This window comes from Neltuma alba, unplaced genomic scaffold (assembly GCF_004799145.2).
Source record: "Neltuma alba isolate B1F8T4 unplaced genomic scaffold, ASM479914v2 tig00010280_pilon, whole genome shotgun sequence".
In the NCBI taxonomy this organism is placed as follows: Eukaryota; Viridiplantae; Streptophyta; class Magnoliopsida; order Fabales; family Fabaceae; genus Neltuma; species Neltuma alba.
This window is the reverse complement of record NW_021635203.1, coordinates 936,362-963,808: the sequence shown is the minus strand read 5'-3', so window position 1 is coordinate 963,808 and position 27,447 is coordinate 936,362. Positions and strand designations below refer to the sequence as shown.

The 27,447-nt window shown below is 34.1% G+C and overlaps 2 protein-coding genes across 2 annotated transcripts; one reads left to right on the top strand and one right to left on the bottom strand.

Moving 5' to 3' along the window:
• Positions 1–11,565: 11,565 nt before the first annotated feature.
• On the top strand, positions 11,566–12,671 carry LOC114755515 (ubiquitin-like-specific protease ESD4). The gene is made up of 6 exons (XM_028944404.1): positions 11,566–11,629; positions 11,736–11,803; positions 11,900–11,986; positions 12,050–12,313; positions 12,394–12,497; positions 12,575–12,671. The coding sequence occupies exons 1-6, from the start codon at positions 11,566–11,568 to the stop codon at positions 12,669–12,671; spliced, it is 684 nt and encodes a 227-aa protein (XP_028800237.1).
• A 2,817-nt stretch (positions 12,672–15,488) lies between these two features.
• Positions 15,489–16,409, bottom strand: LOC114755514 (uncharacterized). Its single transcript, XM_028944403.1, has one exon. The coding sequence runs from the start codon at positions 16,407–16,409 to the stop codon at positions 15,489–15,491; it is 921 nt and encodes a 306-aa protein (XP_028800236.1).
• Positions 16,410–27,447: the final 11,038 nt, after the last annotated feature.

Genomic DNA, 27,447 nt, shown 5'->3' with positions numbered 1-27,447 from the left:
GAAAGCGCAGTTTTTACTAAATGAACAGTAAATTTCAATGAATAAACTGTAAGAATTGGTAAGGGTTAAGTCCAGTTTTATATTTTTTTCCTGTACAGAACTCAAGGAGCTTCAAATAGAATTTTGAACCACCTGAATACAATTTTTCTATAATTAGTTATGACTTTTCAAACTTGGACTGAAAATTTGAAATTTAGCTAGTGAACAGTAACCCGATAATTAATTACAAATTTTCAATCTACGGGCTTGTTTCATGAATCACTTGAACTGTAATGCTTCCAAATGCATACTTTAAGGGGTTAAAGGAAGGATGTGATACTAAGTAGCCTGTTAGTGGAGCTAACTATTTTCTTCTATGCTCCTCTAAGATGGTGCTGTATGTGGACTTATTTGATATGAGAAAAGGGTGTAAGAGCATGTCCTAGTGGTACTGGGTAAGTCAGGATCTGAAAATATACCTGATACGGTGCAGAATGGCAAGATAGGTGGAAGAATATCCAGTGGCTGTATTTTGCTTGAATTTCTTATTAATTGTCTCCCTATTTTAATGCCAAAATGATGAAGGGACATACAAGGGATTATGTGTACGGTTAGATAGGAGGAGAATGCATTATGTCACATCCCGCTGAATTTGGCATTGATAGAAGGGATGAAAAATTTTGTTAAGGGCCAATAGGAAAAGAAGATTGGCTAAGAAGACTCGGCATGGTGGGAGACCCAAAAAGAGTTCGGACTAACATTTTTAAATTTATCAGTTGAGGATAGGCAAAATAGGAAAATTTCAGAAAAATTCTAGAAAATTTCCTAAAAATAAAAAACTAGTGAATTAGAGTTTTTGGAACCTCAATAGAGGTCCTAGAGGTGAAATTGGTGTAAAAATAAATTATTACAGAATTACTTGAACACGGAGGTTTGATAGGAAAATAATTGAAAATTTGAAGAAAAATAATTATTTTAAATAGCTAGAGGCCTCAATAATTCTGGAAAAAATATGTATTAGTTATCTAAATATTTATGGAATTTATAAAATTAGTTTTAGGCCTTAGAAGCTTAGATATTTATTTTTGGAAATTTATTTTCTCACAGTTTTACCAATAGAGGCCTGTTCAAGGAAAATTCAAAGAAAATAGTTAGAGGTGGAGAAAATTTCTAAAAATTTCCATATCATGTATTTATATGAAAAGGGGATTTTTCATGAAGAGAAATAATTTTTTGGAGGCCTAAAAAAGTTATGAAATGTTACTAATGAATACTAACCGATAAAGTTTCGGAATAGTTTGGAATTGTGATTTGGTTTGTGGGCCATCTTTTTAGGCCATTCTAAACCATAAGTGGGCCTCATATTGGACCCAAAGAAGGCCCAATTTCATGATGTTTCTGGACACTTCAATTAAATAGAGATAAACCCCAATTTTCTCATAAAATATCACTAGGAATATTCTGGAGACTGGATACTTGGCATGATCTGAAAATTAGAGGGTTGGATGCAGCCAAATGGCCTTCCAAGTGGGAAAAAATCATGCCTAAAATGGAGAGGGGAGGGCAGATTTATTTGTCTATAAATACCCCCTCAAAATACCAAAAAAAATAGGTAGAAAATTGGCAAAACAAGGGGAGGTGTTGCCCATTTCTTTTCTTGAGCTACAAACTAATTTTGATAAGTGCTTTTGGACAAGAAATCATCAAGCTTTAGTCAAGGATTAACCAAGGTATGTTTAAGCTTTATTATGGTTGAGATTAAAGCTTGTTTGGTTAGGTTTTTGAATTGAAATTCCAAAAGGGAGATGCTGTAATTTTCATTCAGCATACTTATGCGTTAGGAAAAGATAGAAACCTTAAATATGATGAGAAATAAGTATGTTTAAATGGTGTTTGAATTGACTTTCGGAAGAAAACCAAGATAGGGTCCTTAAGGGTTCAATTCAGCCGTGACTTGTTCTTGGGGTAGGAGCTTGTTTTAATGATTCCAATGAGTTCAAAAGGTGTTTTTGTGTAGGGAAACATAAAGGAAAGTGTTTGAAATAATTGGAATCAAAAACAGAATTTTTGGAACATAATACCCGCTATTCGACCAAGCTAAAATGAAAGGGAAGGAGTGTGATTTTGATAAATCTGAATTGATTTTGAATTCTACATGAAAAATTATGTAGGAATGGACCAAGAGATTGATGGAAACAAAGAGGAATAATTATGTCAAAAATCAAGAAAAAAGGGGTTTAATTAAGTCTAATGTCAGGCATTGGTGTTTATGCTTGAATTATTGATAGATTGGAATGTGTTTATGCATGAATTGATAGGTTTTGTGGAGGAAATTCAAGGAGAGCCTATGTCACATCTAGTAATATGGTTATTAGGAATAAGGATATCCCTAAATATTTAAGGGCCAAAAATTATAAGGAGAAATAGAAGAATTTTGGTGAAAAATAATTATTATTATTTTCCAAGTTAATTGTGAAAATTTGATTAAGGAAAATTGGTCAAAAATAATTATGAAAAAAATATTTTCAAGTCTTAAAAAATTAAGAAAAAATAAAGATAATATTCCTTGAGAATTATGTGACGTTATATAATTGGTTTTATGACCAAATTACCCTTGAAAAAGTTATAAAGGAATTTAAGGGTGATTTAGGCTAATTTGAGGCCTTTTATTTGAAAAATTTCAAATAAATATTTATAAAGAGAATAAAATTCTAAGAAAATTCCTATGATGTGTCAAAGAATTATAAGAGATTATAGAATTAAAAGGAGACCTCAAATATCCAAGATTTTTCCTAATTATTTAAACAAGTGGAAAAATCAATAATAACAAGGAAAATAGTTTTCCTCTTTATTTGGTAAATGGAAAATTGAGTTTGAGCTAAAGAGGGCATTTTGGGAAGAGAAAATTGAGGAGAATAAATCATAAATCTGACAGAAAATAATTATAGAGGCCAAAGTACTGTAATTATAGAAAAAAATTAAACCCGAAGTAAAAGTGCACCGATAAAGTGTAGATTAGAGTCTTGCACTTTACTGTACCCATAATTTGTCATTTTTCAAGCCCCTAATGGATGGTAATTAAAGTTTTCAAGTGTCAAGATTTAAGTGGAGAGGATTTTGACTGTGGAAATTAATTACTTTTGGATTAAGTTAACTAAGGGAGAGATTTAAGACTAATTAAGGAGTTGACACTTGGTATAGCATTAATTATTGGTTGTTGGTGTAACATCCAGACTTTTAGGCCTAGAAGTTCCAGAAATAGCCTAAATTAAATAGGTTACCAGACCTCTGTGAGCGGAAGTCCCAAAGACGAGAAAGGAAGCTAAAGCAGTTTTAGGGACTAAACTGCAAAGTAAAAGTTTTCAGGGGCTCGAGTATAATTAAGGTTAGAGGCTCCAGTAAAGTCTTGAAGGCCCAGAGAGAGAAATGAGACTAGATATAGGCCAAAGGTTGAGTTAGAAGCCTCAAAGAGAGGATTATATGAAGTTAAGTCCAACCAGGGACTAAACTGTAAATTCTGAAAGTTATGACCAACAGGGGTAAAAGTGGAAGAGGGTACAGAAAATTCTAAGAAAATCCTAGAAAATGGGAAATAATATTCTAAGACTCTTCTATGAAGAGGAAAGATGAAAATACCCTTGAGACAGCTTAAATGGAATTTATGAGGTTGTGACCCGTAAAAAGTATACTGTTTGAGGTAATTATTTAAAATAGCAAGAGACCTCAAAAATGTATACAAAAATGAGGTTAAATGGTTGAAAGGTTGTACTAATTTATAAAATTAGTCCCGCAACCAAAAGGCCAGTGGAGTGGCTTTAATAAATTAAAGAGCCGGTTTTGCCGATAAAAGGGTATTTTGGTAAATGAATTTTTATGCAAGGTTTAAAGGAAGTGTTATGGCCTAAGAAAATTCATAGATATTCTTTAGAATTAAAGGAAATTTATAAAGTAGACAGAACAATTTTCTGAGCTCCGAAAGGCCATAAAGAAAGCCGAAGAAACGTGGGCCAAGTAAATTCGGAGGAAGCTTATGAAACAAGTTTGATCCAACGGTTAGGATCTAATCTCCCATTTCCTCCACCACTTTCATGACACTTGGCATCTTCTAGAAGGTTGAGGTAAGCATGATGTAATAAGATGATGCAATGATGATGCAAAAGTCCACTTGAACTTTCAAATTTGCCCTTACCCTTTCTATTAGCCACCAAGGGCATTTTGGTCCATTCAAGCCAACTTTTTTGGCTATAAATAGAGCCTCTTCCCCTTCATATTTTCAGCCAACATGAGTTTAAGAGGGGAAACTCTGCCAAAATTTAGAGAGAAAAACGTAGGGGTGAAGGCCAAGAAGAAGGAACAAAGTTCAAGCTTCAAGATCAAGGTATGTGGTGGCTGTAGCATCTGATTTGATACCTATTTCGAATTAGTTACTGTGTGTATTTGATTCTGAAATTTTGCATGCTTAAAGTACACTCTGTGAGCTTTAAATCCATGGGTAGAACACTCCATTTGGATATGTGTACGATTTATGGCGATTTTTCAAAGTTAGAGATTGAAATCTGGAAACAGTGTTGAACTTTTAGAAGAGTGTCGAGTTCCGTACAATTCCGGTGCTGTTCAGCGTAGAATTGGTTCCTGAAAATATTTTTCCTTTAAATTTAACTTAATTAGCTTTCAGTGAGACTTGGAAGCACTCAATTTGGATTTTTCTAGATTTAATTATGAATTTTGAAAGTTGATCAAAAATTCTGGAGATTCTGCGTGAACAGTACCCGCGAACCAAAATTTCCAGATTTGATCTTCTTGAATCTAAGGCCATCTAAACTTGTCCTAATTGACAAGAAATGGATCTTAAGGATGGAAAATGATAAGATTTATGTTAGAGAAGTTAGAAAGAAAACCCTAAGAGCAAGAGAAAGGGTTGAGGTTCAAGAGAGCTAGCTTTGAACTTTATGTAATCTAGTGGTCCTAATAGATTGTATGATCATTATGACTATGTTTAGGACCTTTGGAACATCCAAGAGGATGTTTGATGATGTTGACCAAAAGCTAACATGGTTGGAAAGTCAAGGGAGTCAAAGGAAAAGTAAGAGGAAGGCTTGAGGTGCAAGGTAGTGAACTTACCTATTGTCATTGCTTGATGTTGTATGCTTGTGTGTTGCCGTGTACATGTTATTGAATGTTATTGTGACATGTTTTAGCTGCTGTAATTGCTATTCATGATGAGTAGATTATGTCTCCATGGCCATGCATCAAGAAGTTAGCTTTGAGTATGCTAGTATGTCACTAATGAACAAGAGAATAAACAAGTTGCGTGTAGTGCATTAGCATCCATCTAGCATGATTATGTGGTATTGTTTGCTACTGAGATTCCCCCGAATCTCACCCCTTCCCTAACCAACCATTTAGGTCAAATCAATGATGGGCACTAAGGGCATGAGAAGCAAGGAGAAGAAGTGGAGAATTATTAATGCTAATGATTGATGTTATTATTCAATGCATAATTCTCCTATGCTGTAGGTTATGTTATGAATGCCATTACTTCAATGTATATGCTTAGGATGTTTATGGCATGAATGAAAGTATATGTTATGAATGAGAAAGATTAAGCCCATGTTATGTATGTCAAAGAAATAAAAAGAATTAAAATAAAGAGATATTAAGGGATAAAACGTAGGTCCTGAAGCAGTTAATTTCAAGCTTCAGTTTGACCTACCATATGAATGAGTTAAGCTACAGAATTTGGTACACTTATAATGTATATCCCAAGCTTTAAAATGAGTGGTAAATCACATCATTTGGATGTGTATACAAAGAGATATGACTTTTCAAAGTTAACGCGCAGAATCTGGAAAGTCCAGATTTTACCAAATGAATAGTAATTTTAATCCAATAAACTGTACGTTTTCAGTGAGGATGAGTTCAGTTGAATATTTTTCCCTTAAAGAGCATTGAAAGAGCTCTCCATAGAATTTTGGAACACCTCCATACGATTTTTCTAGAATTAGTTATGATTTTTCAAAGTTGGACCTGTAATCTGAAAACTGGACAGTGAACAGTAATTTTCCGAAAATTAACGTCCAAATTGAAATTTTTAAGTTTAAGACCATCCAAAATGGTTTGGAATGGTTCTAAATGACTGCTAAGATACTATATAAGTAAGGTGTGACAGTTGGGATATTTTGAGCATTAACAAAGAGTCTTTCTCCCCTAAGTTTAGACCATTGTTTCGGCTAAGAGAGGAAGTAAGTGAGCAAGGAAGAGTTTCAAGTATATTCAAGGGAAAAGCATCCAACTTGGATCAAGTAAGCTTGGAGTTAAGGTTAGTAGATGATTCTATATTGTTCCTTCCTTGATTCTCTTGAGTTGTATGGTTGAAATTTCTAGTTCTCCCTTTTTATTATATGCTGGCCGAAATGATGAATGGGTAGGGAGGGAAGTTTTGGTTGCTAGACATGGTTAGAACACCTTGTTTCATGATGCTATCAAGTGGTTGTATGTTACTTTTAAAAAGATTTCATTGTTGTTTCTCAAGAGGAACTATCCGGCCACTTTGAGAATCATACCCTAGGATGATTTTTTTTAATGTTTTGAGGTTTCCATTGTGTTTAAAATAGAAAATAGTGTAGGACAAGCGTAAAGAACATGAGTTAGAAGTATTAGAATCCAAGTTGTAATTTTTGGATAATGAACCCTTTTAGTTTGGCCAAGCTGAAACTGGAAGAAGGATGATGATGATGATGATGATGATGATTGTGTAGCTATACTCCTTGCTTTAAGTGCCTAGGCTATTGCATGTTAGAGTGCTATACATATGAGATAAAGTAGTTCCCTATTAGTAGCAAAAGGTTGGAATGCTTGTAATTGATGCATATGATGTTATGGTTAATTATTCTTGCTACTGGGATTTCATTGAAATCTCACCCTCCTAAAATAATCCAAAACTTTAGGGCCTAAATCATCCAAAGGGAAGCTGCAAATTCAAGAGTAATTGTGGTGGTGAATCATGAGAAAACAATTCTATTTTGGTTATGTATAAGTAAGCTTGGTTGGTGCTGCAACCCTAAGGAAGCTGTCAACTTGGAGCAGCATTTTGACTAAGATCTTGAATGAATTTAACTATGAAATTTGGCATGCTCAAAGATTACATCTCAAGCTTCAATTTGATAGGTATCACATTAAAAATGGACAACTGTGCTATTTTTAATGATTTTTCAAAGTTAAGATCCAGAATATGAAAAAAGGGTTTTTACCAAGAGGACAGAGGTGACTTTTGCAAAAATCTAGGACTTTCTCACAAGGAATTAATTTCTAATATTATTTTTTCCTAAAATAGCATTCAAAGAGCTTTTCACAGAATTTTGAGCCACTCCATTTTGATTTTTTGAGATAAAGTTATGATTTTTCGAAATTAGACTAGAAAACTGGATTTTTACCAAATGAATAGTAAAAATCCGAAAACCAGTGTTTTATGGAATTTTTTTAGCCTAAGACCATCCAATGTGGTCTAAAATAGTTCTAATTGAACTCTAAATCATTCTAGTAGTAAGGTGTAACAGCCTAATTCCTTTCGGGAGGCCAAATTACACCAAGAGTTAAGAGGTAGCATTGAACTTATAATTTGATTGTTTATCTTACTTGCTTAATGTGTTTATGTTTATTGCCTTAAAGTAATAAATTTATGTTGTGACAATTGTTGAATTTATGACATTTGAATTGCTTTGGCCAAATACAAAATGTTATGCCAATATGAGTATGTTCTTGCTTCTTTTCTTGGCATAATGCATGACGTGATTTTATGTGACTTAAGGATGTCTTAAAGTTCTATGACATATTACATTATGCATAGCTTGATTGGCATGATAATTATAGTTCATTGCTACTGAGATTTCTATGAAATCTCATTCCCCTCAATATGTAAACAATAATAGGAATCTCAGGTGGTATCACCAAGGAAAAGGAGAGAGGATTGGAAGCCATATTTGAAGGGGATTAAGCTTAATGTTATTAAAATAATGTTTTGCAATTATATACATTGTCATATATATGTACAAATTTATATTGAATTGTTGTATTAGTGATGAGGATGCTTTACGCGTGAATAATTGGTTGAGGAATCATGGCTAAGTACATGTCATAGGATTGGAAAAGCTAGATGAAAGGAAAAAGAAAAGAAAAGGCAAGAATGGTATGAAAAAGGGATAAAAGTTAACTTTTTGGGAGCAAAGTTTGACTAACGTGATTTTGAGCAATTGGATGAATATAGATCTAAAATTTGACATGCTTACAAATCTCATTTTTAGCTTTAAAACAAGTGGTAATGCACTAAATTTGGAATTTTATACAGAAAGTTATGCCCTTCCAAAGTTAGGCATAAATCCTAAAAAATTAAAAAAAAGGAAAAATGACAGCAAAATAGCATATGAATTTCAAAAAGACAAATAAGGCAGCTGAATAAGCAAAATGACAAATAGGGCATTGGGTACCAATCTGGAATTTAGATTTTTGGCCAAAAGACCAAATTGCCCTTATTATGTTTGAAAACTGAGGGGATGGAGAAAGGCAGAAACTGGCTCTACTCGACGAAAACAAGACCCCCAGTTGACGAAACAGGAACTGCTTCCACTCGGCGAAAGCAACCCTCAACTCAGTGAAACAGGAACTAGAACTACCTCCTCTACTCAGCGAAAGCAACCCACCGACCTGACGAAAGCAACTTGGTGAAATAGAAAGTGCCCCCACTTGGCGAAACCGAATCCAAGCTCCTTTAGTCACCAAAAAGGGTTCTCTGAAATCACATTGTCACTGTCACTTTCGAAAGTAAACAGGTAGGGAACTTGAATATTGTTGTTCAAAGAGCATTTTTTATGGGTCCCCGAAGGTTAAAATGTAATTATGTAGTGATGCTCTTTGTGGTTTTGTCTCTGTTGTTCCCATATAAGTTGCTGTAGGACAAAAAAGTTGTTTCCATCTTACTACTCATGTGTTTGGTTGTGTACAAATTTGAAAATAATTGTGATTGATAGCGTTTAATCCATTTTGGCTGGCCTTTAATTGGAACAGAGGATTGATTCTGTTGTGGTGATTGTTTTATTGTGATTTGAAGGAAAAGAACAAAATGGAAAGGATAGTTTTGTCGGTGTTATTTGACTTTGCTAAAAAGAGTATAGTTTTCTATATGGAGAAGGTGAGATTTTAAGGAAGTTGAATTTAGTAAAATTTTGTCTGTATGCACAGCAATGATAAAGTTACTTTCATTTTCATTGAATGGTTTAGGCTGAAGAGTTTGTCCTTGCGTGGGTAAAATTTGCAAAGGTTATCTTGTTGTAGTAATTTGGAAAGCAGTAATTCTATTAGCTGAGTAGTAAATTTGATGAGGTAAGTAGTAAATAGTACTAGTTGGTTTCGTATTGAAATAACAACTATTGGTTTGAGAACGACTAAATTTGTGTTGGCAATGACTACATTTGTTAACTGATATGTTAATAAAATTTACAACATTAATTAGAGTAATTGATTATATTCGCCAATAAAAAAGACTAGATTTGGTATGGGAATGACAACATGTTGTGATGCAAATTCAATTGACTGGACAATGATATTGAGGTGACATATTAATGAAATTTACTACATTTGATAATTGATTGGACAATAGTTTTTAGGTGATATGTTTATGAAATTTACTACATTTATTAGTGGAATTTACTATATTAGTTAATGAAAGTGACTAGATTTGTTATGGGAATGACAACATTGTCGTGATGCAAATTCATTTGACTGGCCAATGGTTTTTAGGTGATATGTTAATGAAATTTACTTCATTTGTTAGTGGACTTGTCTATATTTGTTAATGGAATTAACGACATTGTTGTGAAAGAAATATATTATAATGAATGACTAACAAGTGGTGTCATTGCAGCAAGGAAAATAGAATTACAAGTACAAGTAGAAGGAGAAGGAGAGACAAGTGGACAAGTAAAGAATGGGTACATGTTGTTTCTCCATGAATTTAAGTTGGGGAAAGAGTTTAGGAATAGGAGAGAAGAAGTTAGGGAGGCAGCAAAGGCATGGAGGGAGTTGCCACTGAGGAGAGGAAGAAATATAATGATAAAGTGAACAAACAAAAGAAGTAAGGGACGAAGAAGAAGCAGATGAAAAAAGTTGCTTTTAGCACCCGTTGCTCAGTTTGGCAATACAAGTCATTGGTGGAATTTATAAATAGCAATGAAAGATTGAAAGCTAAGGTATAAAGTTTGGGATTCTTAAGTTTAGTTAACATAGGATGTGAGAGACTCCCTCGTGACCTCATAGTACGCATGCTTCGAGCATATGATCCGCCTACCTATCAATTTACAATAAGGGGGAAAACAAGGAAATTGATATAGAAGATGTTGCAGAGTTGTTGGATCTACCCCACACATGGGAAAAGGTAAGAACGGATGTGAATGATGATGATGAAACATATAAGAGGTTGAAGAATGAATATGGTAAAGTCTCTTTTGCTAAGATACTCAAAGACGTTAAATCTGGGGAGAATGAAGAGAACTTTGAGTTCTTGTTCATGTTGTACACACTTGGGAGTTTTCTAGCTCTTACCTCACAAACAACAGTGAGTGACAAGTTAGTAAGGGTGATGTGTTGTACTATGAATGGATTTTACCGATTTAATTAGGCCACATACATTGTGAACAACTTGTGGAAGAAATGGAAGATTATGTTGAAGTGTATAGAAACGTAGGGGAAGACAATGATGAAGGGAGTTGCAACGTCGGAGGATGCATCTACCTCTTATTGGTATGTATTTATTACCATTGTTTTTTTGCTGTATGTTTAAATAGAGTGATGATAAAGTTAATATTTCGATGTTGCAGTTATATCTTGTTGAGCGCTTCCCATTATCTAAATCTATTAGAGATGGGTCAATAAATGCTATTCAATTCTGGACTGATGAGAGGATAAAGGAGATGACAAAGAAAGAAAGGCGGATCAACAAAGGCTTATTATATAAGGAGAAGGGCTCTAAAGTTAGGGTTGAGAATGAGGAGAGAACAAGGAGAAGTGTCCCTGACTTACACCCGGTGTGTGCTTTGCTTGGTAATTTCAAAATGCATTAACAAGAAAAAGTGTTTGACCTTTTTTAATAATGTGATGCAAGAGTTGTAGAGCTTATATCAAAAGTTGATGGCTGTAATTAATTTAAGCTACAAGGGACTTGTTAGTGTAGTAGAAAACGAGCTACATAAGGTGCAGATAATGATAGAGGAAAATTGTACTATAGGAGATGAGGGTCCTAGTGAAGTTGGAGATGAATATAAGGGAGAAGATGAAGTTGATGATGGTAATGATGATAATGAGGGAGGTGATGATGATGGACAGGACTCAGGTCACGTACCTCATCATAGAGATAACTCGGACGAGGCCGACATGATTGATGTTGAGGAAGAAGGAATACAAGTAGGAAATATGGATTCCCCTGATATTTCCCCCATGGACAAGAATGCACAGCCCAGGAGATGACAGAGGTAGGTGAAGTCAACCATAAATTCTCCATGGATTTTGACAAGGCCTGTTAAGAGGAAAAAGAGGAATATGGAGGAAAAGGACAAGTTTTTTAACATGATATCCCGTATGTGTTCAAGTCAGGAGGGTGACGGTAAGTTACTATTCACATGACTGTGAATGATATTACTTATGGGTTGTTTATTGATCAACTACACACATAATGATACCGGAACACATTTTTAGGCTTTTAATTGAAGTATCTGATGAGGATATCACTCAAGATCAGCTAAGGACACTTGGAGGAATTGAGAGAATAGGTAACCAGGTAAGTTAGTATTGTGATCTTGGGCTGAGTACTATAACTTTTATATTTGATGCTCATGTATACCTGTGGAAAAAACTAAAATTTACTTGCAAACAGCTCATGTCAGTTGTGTGCAAGATTTTACTGGCCGATATGAAGAGCGAAGGAGAAGCGAAGCGACACATATTTGATACTGACTTTATGGTAAGGTTGCTAAGATGTTTACAAAACTATTACTGCTACATGACTAATCATTCAATCCTGCAGGCAATAATGGCTGTGAACCCATCTCGGTGGGATGCTAGAAAACGAGAAAAGCAGTTTTCACCTGAATATGTCGATTACAACATAGGAGACTGTGACTTGATATTTGGACCTACACTTATTGGTGCTCACTGGTTTTGTCTTGTGATTGAGCCTAAGACAATGAATTTCTATGTGCTAGACTCAATGAAGCCAAGTTTTGCTGCTAAGAAGAGTAAGAAGAAAGGTGTAGCTGATGATGATATGATGACTGTGGTCATTGAATGTGTAAGGATATTGTTACTTTTCTTATGTAAGATGCTGTTTGTTTACCAATTTATTTACAAATGCAAGTATGTGTTGTGTAGAGGGATCGATTTTATGACATGATTGAGATAGTAAAGCCCAATACCATTGGAAAGAAGAAAATGAGTGACATTATTTGGGCCCCTGTTCCTCAACAAAACAATCTGTGAGTGGTACTACTTGATGTAATAATGTATGAATGCTACTTTGTGTTTCACTCATAGACATTGTTGCCATATGCAGGCGAGACTGTGGTGTTCATATTTTAATATGGTTAAGCGAATGGGAGCCCAGTGTGATGCTTGACTACAGTGAAGAACATGTTGCTAATTTCGAATGAAACCTAATGTGGTGGCTTGTTAATCATGAGCTCAATTTAAGGCATGAAGAAGCATTGAAATTGCTGTCACCACAGAACCCACACCGAGGAAAAAGCAGCGTGCGTCATGGTAGTAAATTGTGCTATCTAAGTTTAATGATGTTTGAGTTAAAGTTATGTATGTAACGGGATTTGCAAACTGTTTTCAGGGAATGTAAAGGTGCCTAATTTTCAAGTAATGTTAAACCATTTTCCTATAATGTTACTACATGTGTAATGAGATTTACAACTCGCGAAGTGAATTTGACCACTTCTTTAAAGGGTTTGACAACTGTTTTGAGAGGCAGGGCAACTTTTCTCTACAAAAACACAAATACCACATTGAGTTTGACAAAATACATAGTGGGAATAACAACTTTAACAGTGAGTGTTACTACTTGTTCAGTGGGTTTTGCAATCTTATGTTTTTTGGGCTGGGCAACTTTGGTTTTAAAACAATACAATTCGACGCTGAATTTTGCAAAACACATAGTGGGATTAACAACTTTCATAGTGAGTGTTACAACTTCTTTAATGGGTTTTGCAACCTTCTGTTTTTCTTTGGGCAACCTTTCTTTCAGAAACCATACAATTCCACGCTGAGTTTGACAAAACATATAGTGGGATTTACAACTTTCACAGTGCGATTTACTACTTGTATAAAGGGTTTTTCAACCTTATGTTTTTTGGGCTGGGCAACTTTGGTTTAAAAACGATATAATTCGACACTAAATTTTACAAAACACATGGTGGGATTAACAACTTTCATAGTGGTGTTACAATGTCTTTAATGGATTTTGCAACCTTTTGTTTTTCTCTAGGCAAGTTTTCTTTCAAAAAATATACAATTCCATACTAAGTTTGACAAAATACATAGTGGGATTTACAACTTTCACAGTGCGATTTACTACTTGTATACTGGGTTTTGCAACCTTATGTTTCTTGGACTGGGCAACTTTGGTTTTAAAATGATACAATTTGACGCCTAATTTTGAAAAACAAATAGTGGGATTAACAACTTTCACGTTGAGTGTTACAACTTCTTTAATGGGTTTTGCAACCTTCTGTTTTTCTCTGGGCAACCTTTCTTTCAGAAACCATATAATTCCACGCTGAATTTCACAAAACACATAGTAGGATTTACAACTTTCACAATACAATTTACTACCTGTATATTGGGTTTTAAAACCTTGTGTTTTTTGGGCTTAGCAACTTTGGTTTTAAAACGATACAATTTGACACTGAATTTTGCAAAACACATAGTGGGATTAACAGCTTTCACAGTGAGTGTTACAACTTCTTTAATGGGTTTCACAACCTTCTTTTTTTCTCTGGGCAACCTTTCTTTCAGAAACCATACAATTCCACGCTGACTTTCACAAAACACAGTGGGATTTACAACTTTCAGAGTGCGATTTACTACTTGTATACTGGGTTTTGCAACCTTATGCTTTTTGGGCTGGGCAGATTTTCTGCTATGAACAATACAATTCGACGCTGACTTTTACAAAACACATGTGCAATGGAATATACCATTCACACAATAGTATTTACCAAAAATCAGCAGCCATATGACAGCAGATACGTTATATATATTCAAATGATTGCATCTCAAGTACATCACGGTAAACATTGAACCATTATCTTTCATACTAACTACATGTGCAATGGAATGTACCATTCACGCAACAGTATTTACCAAAAACCAGTAGCTATATGACAGTAGATACATTAAATATATTCAAATGACTACACCTCAAGTACATCACGTAAACACTGAACTATTATCTTTCATACTAACTACATGTGCAATGGAATGTATCATTCATGCAACACTATTTACTAAAAACCCGCAGGCCTATGATAGTAGCTACTTTACATATGTTCAAATGACAAGTTAACATTAAGACTAAACCGGCACTTAATGTTTTATTGTCATTCAACCCACAAAACATATCCCATTCATTAAAATCATATGCAAATGGGATACCTTGTCTACTAACTCATCTACCAAAAAAGTTAAGAAGGGTTCAAAAGTCATTCCGTTTACACCAAAAAATCACCATATCTATTAACATCTAACTTCAACTTGGGTTTGGATTCTTGCATGTTCTTGTTGTGTGCCCAACTTGTTGGCATTGCTACAATGGTAGATCTTTCTATTTTGGAACTGTAACTCTCATCTTTTTATTTTAGGCCTTCTTGGTCGTTGACTAGTCAAAGGTGGTACCAAAAATACTTGACTTGCTATATTTTCCACCCAGTAGTTGTTAGGATTTGACATGTCTACTGTCACTACTGGAATCAGAGTCCTCCCATAAATCTTTTGCTATGATGTAATCTTGTAGCATTCGTCAACAAATTCATGCACATTGCAATTCACAGCCTTAATAGCTGCACAGGCATGGGGACATGGAATGCCTGACATTTGCCAAGTATACAGGTGCATTCGCCTAAACTAAGATCAACATGTACAGCTTTTTTTACTGTATGGACACACACCTTACCTCCTCTATAAGGTATACTCAATATGTGTGCTGATATAACGACATTGTCCATTAATTTTGTATCTATGTTTGGGCCCACACCATTTTTCTAATTACTTATTACTATGCTTGCTGCATATATCTTCTTTGCCACTTTCTCACGATGCTCATGTATAAGTTGGGCAACATTATATCGTCTCTCTTTCAATATCCAAGCATTGAATGACTCAGCAAGGTTTGTTGTGATGTTATCCCTTCATTTAAATAGGAATTTACTTAAGGCCCACCTTTCAACATCACCATGATTAAGAAGCTATTCAAATAATTGTGGATTGAACTTTCTCATGTTATCCATTGCACCATCAAACTCGGTATCAAGCCTTGCATATGTAATGGCATCTAGGTATTGCAGTCCCTCCTCCCTTGCTTTCCTATTGGTCTTCCTCTTTCCTCTATTTAATTTAATTTGTGCACTGAAGTTTTCCTTAACATGTCTGTAACAATATGCATGCCTCTCACCACCAAATATTGCTTGTACAGCACCTATTATTGTATTGTGTCGATCTGACACAATTGTCAATTCCATCAACCTAACTATCTGCTTAATCATGTATAAGAACCATGTCCAATCCTCAAGTGTCTCTCTCTTTACAATAGCAATCGCAAAAGGTAACAATTCATTGTTAGCATCATAAGCAGAGGTTGATAGTAACGTCCTCTTATATAGTCCACTTAAATGACATCCATCAATGTACAATACATGTCTAGTACCAGCTATAAAGCCTTTTATCCAACACCCATATGCTATGAATGCACGCTCAAATGTCTTATTAGTATTACCCACCCATTTGGCCACAGTTTTGCTATCCGTTTCCTTCAACCGTTCACATATCCATAGAATAAGCATGTAAGACTGCTTAAGCCTGCCATGTATATCCTCTAACACTTTTTGCTTCACCCTATATTCTTGTTTATATGTCAACTTCACGTCATAATCTCTTTCCAAACTTTTCCTTATATAATTTGGATACCTATCTATATGATCATTTACCTCATCAATTATGACTAATGATGTCAAGCTAGCTGAACCACCATGTTCCACATGAAGATTGTCTTGAGCATTATGAGCATGCTCATTTATGAATGTTGCCACACGTAAAAAGAGAGTACTCTTTCTACCTACTCTTGCACTTATCCTCCATGGACAACCTTCAACATTACATTTCATATACATATTTTCCCTATAATTTTTCACATACTTGTACTCAAACTTATTTTCAATACTGAACTAATGTACTTTCTTCTTGAAATCTTCTGCATTTCCAAAAGTCTGGTTCTATCCTAACAACAATTCCTTCCATTTCAAAGAATTCATCTCCGGCAAAGGTGTTGGTGCACTCACTACTCTGTATGCCAAGCTTAGATTAGGTCTTTCACTGCCTCTATAACTTGTACTTTCCAAAGCATTTTCCTCTAACACAGGCTCATCATTCTGTTCTGACAATCCCAACATTTTGGAGATCCTGCATATATAATTACCAGTGTTGTTAAGAGATTTACTACAATATTATAACAATTATCAACTTTCATAACCACAAAAAAAAATTTGTCACTTACATTTCTGGATAACCCATTTCTTCCTCCACATTGTCATTACCTTTATATGCTATATAAATATGTGCAGTACGGTCATTATATTCAAATAGATTATCAACTTCACCATCATCTATAAGATCTATAATACCCTGTCATCAAAACTCAAAGTGTATTTAATATCACAGCCATGACAATCTATGTTGAACCATTATCCTATCATTGTCCTCAAATCTTCAAGTTTTGTACCCTCATTTATTACTCTTACTTTGACAATCCTACCACAGTATTTAACTTCACCATCATCATTTTCTACAAACTTCCCATCTACGTGAAAATAACAAGCAAGTCTTTTTGAAGACGTTGATACAATGTTACAAGACATCACTAGTGCTAACCTGCAACAAACAACATTAAATAAAAAAAATAACTTCTCTGCGAATTAGTTTCCATCAACGTATGTGACACCTAAAACACACTCACAGAGAGAAACTTTTCTTCTATTCGCAACTTTATTATAAAGTTTCACAACTCCATTATTGATTTTAACAACGTTCACTACCTGAACACAAACTTCACGCCCATGTAATTGCTTGCCACCTTTTTTGATTTCCGCTATGTCATTCCAAATACTCAATATAAAGTATAAAACCTCATCTCCAACACACCCGTCCCTACCATTGCACCATAAAGCAACCATAAAAAAGAACTACCTAAACCACACCATCATGTAATGCAACATGTTCACTCTCTTTCTTACTACAAACCCTCTTGCCCACAACCAAAATCTACTAAATCAGCAATCCCAACAAAATGGTGATGCAGAGGAGTAAGATTATACCATTTCCAAAGACCAGTGACTTAAACATACCTCTTTTCAGCTTTAATGTGTTGCTCCAGCATTCTTCTGTCCTTCTTCATATACTGCTCAACCGGTTGCTCTGTTTATTTTCTCATCAGTTTCAGCTTCCTTTTACCTCACTCATCAGGGCAATTCGGTCTTTTGGCCAAAAATCTGAATTCTAGATTGGTACCCAGTGCCCTATTTGTCATTTTGCTTATTCAGCTGCCTTCTTTGTCTTTTTGAAATTCACATGGTATTTTGTTGTCATTTTCCCATTAAAAAATGACTAAATGAATAGTACCACTTTGAACAAAATTTGAGATTTGTGCATGAGATCTAGATACCAATGAATATTTTTCCTTTAAAGAGGATGTCAAGAGCTTTCCATAAAACTCAAAACTGCTTCATTTTGATTTTTCTACAATTAGTTATGAATTTTCAAACTTGACAAAAATTTCAGTGAACAGTAAATAGTAACTCGAAACCATAGTTATAATTTTGAAATTTTCTCATGCTCAAGACTTGAATAATGGTTCTGAATGGTTCCAATTGTTATATAATGAGGTGATAAAGGAGGTGACATATTATGTGTGCAGTTGGATGGAAGATGAGATATAAGGAAAGGACATATGGCTTGATGATGTAAGCATGATGTAAGCAAGATGATATAAGCATGATGTCATGAGGACACATGTCATCATAAGATAAAGGAAAAATGGATGGCCAAGATTAAGCTACACATACATAAGATCAATGGCCAAGATTTAAGCTTGCTTTTATATATACCCCTCACCCTCCCTTTAGGCCAAGTTTCAACTAAATAAGAAAGAGAAGAAGAGAGACTGAACTAAGCAAGGGTAGAAGGAGAAGAGGAAAAGAATTTAAGAAACGTATTATATTACATTATGTAAATTGTATACCCATGTATGTTATGAATATGCCTCTCAATGTTATGTGATGTTAAATAATGATGACGGCAATTGGCTATGATGATGTATGCAAAGGGTTAATACATTGATGGAATGGTGATATGTTTGAAAAGGATTAATTATGAATTATTAATGTAAGTAAGGGGGATAAGTTGCCCCTAAATGAGACATAAAATTGTGACAGAGTGGAAGTAAGACAAACAATTGAATCTACCTATGAAATTTGGTATGCCTAAAATACACATCCTGATCTTTAAAACAAGAAGTAGATCACTTAAAATGGATGTGTGTGCTAAAAGTTATAATTGATCAAAATTAGGGTAGAAAAACTGGAAAGTACAATTTTTACCAAATGAATAGTAAAGGTCATACAATAAATTGTATAAATTGGCAAGGGTTGAGTCTAGTTTTGTATTTTTCTATAATTAGTTATAAATTTATAAAGTTGGACCAAAAATCTGGAATTAACCAGTGAATAGTAACATAAGTAAAAAGTTGCAAGGTTTCAATCTATGGGCTTGTTTCATAAACTGTTTGAGTCGTAATGCTTCCAAATGTGTACAAAAAGGGGTCTAAGGAAGGATGTTTCATTAGGTAAGTAATAAAGGACAGAAGCATTTTTTTAAGAAAATGATTATTTTAATAAGCTAATTCAAGTCACTAAACAAAATTGAGTATTTAAAGCATAACCCTAGACTATAAATAATCTACATGGAATTTGAAAATAATCACAATATTTCTACTTTGTTATATTGCTTACAATTAATTGTGCCTATTTATTCCAATAAATCCAATTGAATAATTGAATGCCCTTACTCTAAGATTACATTTTTTTTTCCAACTTTTGGAATGAATCCTCTTAGATTTGTCATGTTGAAACTAACTCTGATAACATGAAGGGTCAATGATAGCAATATGGAGGCTATAAAACCCAAATAGCACTTATTCAGTTAGAGATTCAACAAGCCCTCTATAGTGTTCAAGGGATTTATAGCTCAAGAATGCTTACATGGAAGAGGACATGGATCATTATTGCTTTGATGATGAAATGGACAATTACATGTGCAAAGCTTGCGTGGACATATGATTGACCATCCTTAAGCCACTGTGGCAATTTAATCATTAGTGTTTGGACACTTGGATGTTGAGAAAGTCAGGAGCACATTCGAAGAGCCCAAAAAGAAGATTTGAACCCAATTCCCACATTAATAAAGGCCAAATACAATTATATATGCATGGAAGAGTACATTGGAGCTATAGTGAAACATCCTACCTTTAACCCTTCAGAGTGCGTATTAGTAAGCGTTACGGTTCAAGTCATCATACAAGCCTGTGGATTTAAAATTTCAACATAACTACTCGGATTACTATTCACTATTTAAATTCAGATTTCAGGTCCAATTTTGAAAACTCATAACTAATTCCATAAAAATCATATCTCCTTGTGTACACATCCAATTAAGGTGATCTAGCACTCATTTTAAAGCCTAGGATGTGTACTATAACTCTGCCAAATTTCATGGCTTAACTCATTCATTTGATAGGTCAAACTGGAGCTATAAACTCACTGCTTCAAGACCTACTTTTTACTTTAATGCTTTCTATTTCTTTGACATACATAAATTGGGTTTACACTTTCCCAATCATCCTAATATACTTCTATTCATCCCATAAACATTGTAATTAAATACATGGCATCATTAGCATCCATAATATAAATTACATAATAGGAGAATTACACATTGAATAATAACATCATTCATTAACGTCAATAATTCTCCACTTTCTTCTCCTTGCCTCTCGTGCCATTATTGCCCACCATTGATTGACCTAAATGGTTGGTTAGGGAGGGGTGGGATTCGGGAGAATCTCAGTAGCAAACACTACCTCTAAGCATGCAAGACATATGCACATGCATGACGTGTTATAACATTAACACATGAATGCCATGGAAAGTAAGCTAAAGCATTTCATACTCTCATACATATTGCCAAGGCAAAGCATAACATAAACTTGCAAATATAACTTTGAAAACATTTTATCATAGCTTAGTCACATCATGGCAACACAATGATATATCAAGCACACAATATAGGTAAGTTCACTACCTTGTTACATAGCTTTCCTCTTGCTTTTTCTTTGATTCCCTTGTCTTTCAACCCTATAGATTTTCGGTCAACACCATTAAATATCCTCTTGGATGTTCCAAGATCCTAAACACATCAATACATGATGCAAAATGATTATTAGAATCAAGTTATCAACTTATCTCTACTTGATTCTTTCTTGAACATACTTGAACTCTAACTTTTGAGTTTCAATTCCAACCTTCCCTAAAATTATTTCCACATATTATCCCCACATAATTTTGTATGTAAAATCCATTTCCAAGCTCAAAACAATCAAAATCCAATCCTAACTATTTAGAATAGTTAAGGCCGAACAGAATCACAAACTAAAGGAAAGTTGGACTTTTTGCAAAATCAACACAGAACCACTTGATTCTTGTTGTTTCCAAGCCTTTAAATATGCTTTTAACATCCATATCATCTTCTCCTATTCCAATAAATTTCGCACAGCACCTCCCCATAAGATTTCAATCATCAAAAATCCAATCAAACCAACCACCAGCTCAAAAATAACAAGGGAGGTAGAAACTACATCAAAAACGACACTCGTACCTTGTTTTAGAGCTTGATCTGGCTTAAGATCACTTGGCCTTTCTTTCTCCCTCTTCTTTCTCTCTCTATACACCATTTTGCAAGAGCTTCCCTATGGGTTCAAGGTGCTTGGACGAAATGGAGGGGTGGGGAGGGGTACTTATAGAAAGCTAGAACAAATCCTAGCCATTGATCTTTGTTTCTTCTCCAAGAAATTTGCCACATGTGCTGCCTTCTCTCTCTCCTATTAATCAGCATTTTCCTGCCCAAAATATCTTCAAAATTTCAGACCAAGTGGAAGGGAAACAATTAGTCACATATGCAAGCTTATTTAACAAGCTTGCTTGAGATATTTTGCAAAGTCATGATTAAACCTTATCCAACCAACTAGACCGTGTTCATGGGCTTAGGGAGCACGAAATCCTCTGATTCTTTGGGCTAACTAAGTGCCCCAAATCTGGTTTGGAAGCAATGGGATTAATCTAGTTCAATTCCAACCGCAATCCTTTACTCGATTTTCTCCTTTTGGGCCTTTATGAGGAAAAATAGCTCGGGGCCTCCAAAAATTCATTTCTTTCCATGAAAAATCCAAATTTAATATAAAAGTATGATGTGGAAAGTTTTGGGATTTTTTATAACCTCTAACTATTTATTTCACATTTTTCTCTGAAAATCGGGCTTTTACCGATAGAAGTTCAGAAGTAAATTCCCCATAAATTATTTCCTTCATTTCTAATGCTTAGAAACAATTTTAGAAATTCAAATATATTCCCAAGGAACTTATCCATATTTTTTCTTGAATTATTGAGGCCCTTATATAATTAAAATAATTATATTTCCTCAATTTTCACTATTTTCTTCAAAAATCGCTACTTTTTCAGAAATGTTGCAATAATTTATTTTGGGTTATTTTCACTCCCAAAACATCATATATGACTCAAAAACCTCTAATTTACCCCTTTTTCATTTTTAGGGAATTTTTGAGATTTTTTCATAAATTTACCATTTTGACTCTTAAGGGACCCGACATTATCAGTCCGGCTCCCTTCTGGATTTCTGAGCATTGCCAGTATATCTTTCATATTCCTTCATCATTTTAGCATCAAAATAGGGAAGAAATTAATATAAAATTCGTGCAAAATATAGCCCTTAGGCATTCCTCTACCTATTTTGCCATTCTGCACCGTATAGGGTACTTTTTTTTTTAGTCCTGACTGGTCCGGTACCACTGGGACATGTTCTGGCACTATTTTCTCATCTTAATTAAGTACATATATGGCACCATCTTAGGGTAGCATAGATGAAAATAATTAGCTCTACTGATAGGCTATTTAACTTTACTGGGTCACGCAGTAGAGATTTCACTATAACGAGTAGACAAAGGACTGTCTAAAATATACTCCTACTGTGTTCTGATTTTTATGCCGTCCATAAATATCTTCTGCTAACTTAGCATGATGACTCGTAGGTGTCATGATTGCATTTGGTGACTCAGCATGTTGACTCAACGGTGTCATGATTGCATTTGGTGACTCAGCATGCTGACTCAATGCCGTCATGATTGTCTTTAGATATTTTCTTTCTCCTTTTCCCAGAAATATTATTCAATAATACTTAATCAGGGTTACCTTCTCTGAATTCTTTCTATCGGCTCGTAACTCCATTGATCTGTCTCTGGGTCTCATTCTTTCCCTTTCATCACAGGAAATTCCTCTAATTTTTCTTGGGTCAAAAGTCAAACTCTAGACAGCTATTTTGACTTTCCCTGGGTAGGGTATGAATAGGCTTTAAATTTAATTAAAGCTAACCTTGTCAGTTTCTGGGGACAGAATTAATTTTACAATTTGTGTAAATTCCCCAACTATTGTTCCCCAGTTTTTCCTGGTTATTTGAGGCCGTCTCATCTCTTAAATAATTCAATTTAAGTTACTATCTCAAATTGTCCAAAACCCTAGAATGACTTCAGGGCATTTTTATCATTTCTAGCCTTATATCGGGTCTTGGATCCTATTCCTATTTTTCTGGAATTTTTCTCAATCATTTGGGCCCTTTTTGCTAACTCTGAGCATTGGCTGACTAGAACTTTTATTATTTACAATTAGGTCCCTACTTGGCCTAGGAAGTTTTTTCTTTGCAATTTGGTCCCTCCTTAGGCCTAACCTTCAGAACCATCTCTTACAAGTTTTTGATATAACCTCTGGCCCTTAGTTGTTTCTAGTTTGTCATTCTTTAGTCCCTAAACACTATTGTTTTACACATTTGCTCTTGGAAAATCTCTTTTTCCTTCCGAGGGATCTCCGGGACTTTCGTTGTATTGGACTTAGTAATCATCCTTTCCTTGTGCTATTACTTGTATCTATGAGTCAGAATTTGGGATGTTACATATAGTCTTTCAAATTGGGACCAAAATGCATTGTATTTTGGACCATGGGAGTTCCAGAATGTGATTCATCCATATTCAACCCTAAATAGATCTCTTAAAAGCCCATACATGCTTATGGGCGAGAATAACATTTTTGAAGATCTATTTGGAAGGTCCAAGAAGATCCAAGAAACATCAAGAGTGGTCTTATATGGTATTAATTAGGATTCTATTTGTTTTAATTAGTTCTTCATTTTATAGTTTTCTATTTTGTATTGATTGCTTCTTGAAGGCAAAGACTTACCTATTTTCTATTTAATTAATTAGTAGAGTCAAATAAGATCCTTTTTATTAATAACGGGATCCTTCTAAGTAGTGGGTGATCTAAATTATTCTATTTTTGATGCATTTTATTTAGTTAGGGTTTTAGGCTCTAATAGCTTATAATAGGCTTTTAAGGCTTAGATTATCAATTAGGGTTTTCATTTTAGGGTTTTCAAAAGTCTTAGTTTATAAATAATTCAATTTATACTCTTTTCAAACAGAGATGATTTGAATGATTAATAATATAAGAATTTTATATCTCTGTGTGTGAGTCTTGCTCGTATCTTTGTATTCTCATGTAAATACTCAATAGTATCAAGGGATTGTTCAGCCTCGTAGTGTCTTCATGGCTAGGGTTGTAAGAAATCTAGGTTTTAGTAAGTTCATTGATCACCAAGGGTTTATCGATCACTTGATAGACAAGGTTCCTATGTTAAAAGGAAACTTAGCAGAAATGTTAATCGAGAACCTGATAGAAAAATCAAATTTGTATGTGTTGATCGATCAATTGATCGATCATCATTAATACTATTTTGTATAGAAGTTTGTAGAAAACTATCGATCAATTGATGGATAATCTAGTGATTGAACAACTGACATATAATAGGATACAAGTTTTGGTAAGTGTTTATCGATCATTTGATCGATAAATAAGTTATCGATGAGAAGATAGATAAATGGTAAAGCTTCCTATTCTCATTGTATTTTGTTCTAATCACCATTTATCAATCACTTATTCGATCACAATTTTATCGATAACATATTCTGTCATTGTATAATATCTCACCTGCTTATTGATATTTTTCTTCTGGTTAAGTATTTTTGAAAAGTACTTTATCGATAAATTGATCGATCCACCATTTATCGATCAAATGATCGATTATTACCTTTTCATTGATTTAAACTATTTAAGTCTTTCTTCGATCACTTGATCGATCATCAATTTTTTTGATAAATAGATCGATAATCCAATCCTCTGGATATTTTGTTTTCACATAACATGATTGATCAAACATTTCTTGGCATTTCAGAACTAAGTTTCTCTACTATATTTTTTTTAATCGATCACTTGATCGATCAAATTTTACTCGATTACTTACTCGATCATCTTAAGATTTGCGTTTTTTATGAAAATCTTTGATAAACTTCATTTTATCGATCAAGTTTTCTGTCATCCATTTATTGATAAATTTTTTGATCAATATACCTTAAGAATCAAATTAACTCTTACTTATCTTTATCAATAAATTGATCGATCTAACACTTTTCGATCAATTATTTGATCATTGATCCAAAACTTTCAATACCAAAAGCTATAGCGAGATCTAAGAATCTTCTGAATATTTCTCTTCGAGCTTTTCTCAGCCTTGCTGAATAACTTAATACTCTATTTTAAGTGTTTCAAAATCATAGTTAACCTTGGGTCTCTTCTCTAAATAATCTTGGTGAAGTCATTTTTTTCATTTATCGATTACTTGTTCGATCATAAGTTAATCCATAACTTGATCAATAAATATAGCTATATGTTTTAAAGTCTTTCATCTTAATTAATCGATAATATAATTGATAAACCAGTTATCGATCATATCTTTGATAAAGGTTGATTAGTTCATAGTTATATTGGATTTGATGTTTGATTGATTTGCTTTTATCCTACCATAAGAATATTCAGTAGCCTGTAACCTCCCACGTCAAAAACATTAAATGGCGAATACTGTTGCAACTGAGAAAATATGCAACCGAACTCTCAACGGCTAGAAGCTCTTCTGTCTAACGGTTATCAAACCTCCTCAACTCTAAAAGGCGCGAAGAAGCATTGAATGCAGATTATTGAATACACGAGCTACCTTCTGCAAATATCTTACTGTTGCATTCAATACTCTGTTTTCATCTTTACTAAGCTTCAGTGTTTCTCATTCATTTACTCTATAAGAGAGACTAATATATCATCCTTAATCACTTTCTTAGTGTAACTCAAGAGTGTGGACTCTTGAGTGGGTTTGTAACCTTATGGGTAGTAAGGGGGAGTGATTAAGAAGATCAATTGCTGTAGTGAGGCACCAAGAGCCCGATTAATCTTGGATCATAGTTAAAATCTTAGAGGTGTTCTGAGGACTGGACATAGGTCAAGTGATTGTGATATGAGGGGAGAATAGACCGGCTAGAATCAAGTAACAAATGAATGGTTGATCTAGGTGGGACCTTAAGAGAACCTGTCTCTTACAACCCTAGCCATAAAGACACCACATGTCACATCCAGTAATATGGCATTTAGGAATAGTGATATTCCTAAATAATTAAGGGTCAAAAATGACAAAGGGAAATAGAAAATTTTGGTGAAAAATAATTATTATAATTTTCCAAGCCAATTATGAAAAGTTTGACTAATTAAGGAAAATTAGTCAAAAATAATTATAGAAAAATATTTCCAAGTCTCAGAAAATTAAGGATGATATCCTTTGAGAATTATATGGGATTATAAAATTGATTTTATGACCAAATTGCCCTTAGAGAAATTACAAAGGAATTTAAGGGCGATTTAAGCTAGTTTAAGGTCCTTTATTTGGAAAATTCCAAATAAATATTCTTAAGGAGAATAAAATCCCAAGAAAATTTTTATGACATCCCAAGGAATTATAAGAGATTATGGAATTAAAAGAAGACCTTCAAGTATCCAAGATTTTTCCCAATTCCTTTGGAAAATGGAAAAGTCAATAAAGAGAAGGAAATTAGTTTTTCCTTTTATTTAATTAATGGGAAATTAAATTTGAGACAAAGAGGGCAATTCGGGAAGATAAAAATGAGAAGAATAATTTATAGATATGACAGAAAATAATTACAGAGGCCAGAGCACTGTAATTATAGAAAAGAAGTTAAACCCGGAGTAAAAGTGCACTAATAAAGTAAAGACTAGAGTCTTACACTTTACTTGACTCACAAGTTGCCACTTGTCAAGCCTCTAATAAGATGGTTGATGAACCACATTTTGATCAACTAAATAATATGATTTCCCATTGAATTTAAATGCTTTCATGTAGAATTAACTTTAGATTTTTAATATTTGATAAGAAATGATGCTATGAGAATTTCATGTATCATTACAGGATTGAAAGGGATTTTCTCTAATTCTAGAAGTATTGGTGAAGAATGGATAAAATCTGGAAAGATGTAGCCAAAAATCTTGAATTAGGAGTTAAAACGCAGTGTTTTGAATCTGGTTAAGAGCTGAAATCATGTGTGGTCTAGTGTAGCATTCTATGAGGAAAAACTTTAAGTAAAACGCATAGCTCCATGGCCAGTGAGTTTCAATAGAGTAACACATATCCTGGGCTTTAGTAAAACGCACAGCTAAAGGCAGGAAAGTTTCACATGTCAAAATGCAACATTACAAGCCTTCAAATGGTGGATAATGATGTGAGAAGGTGGAGGGAAAATTTAAAAACAGAACTGGATGTCTAGAAGCTTCGAAAAAACGGATCTAAATACTGAATTCCAGCATTCTCATTCATTCTCTTCTTTTCTTCACTTCTCCAGATTCTCTCAACTTCCAAATTCATCTT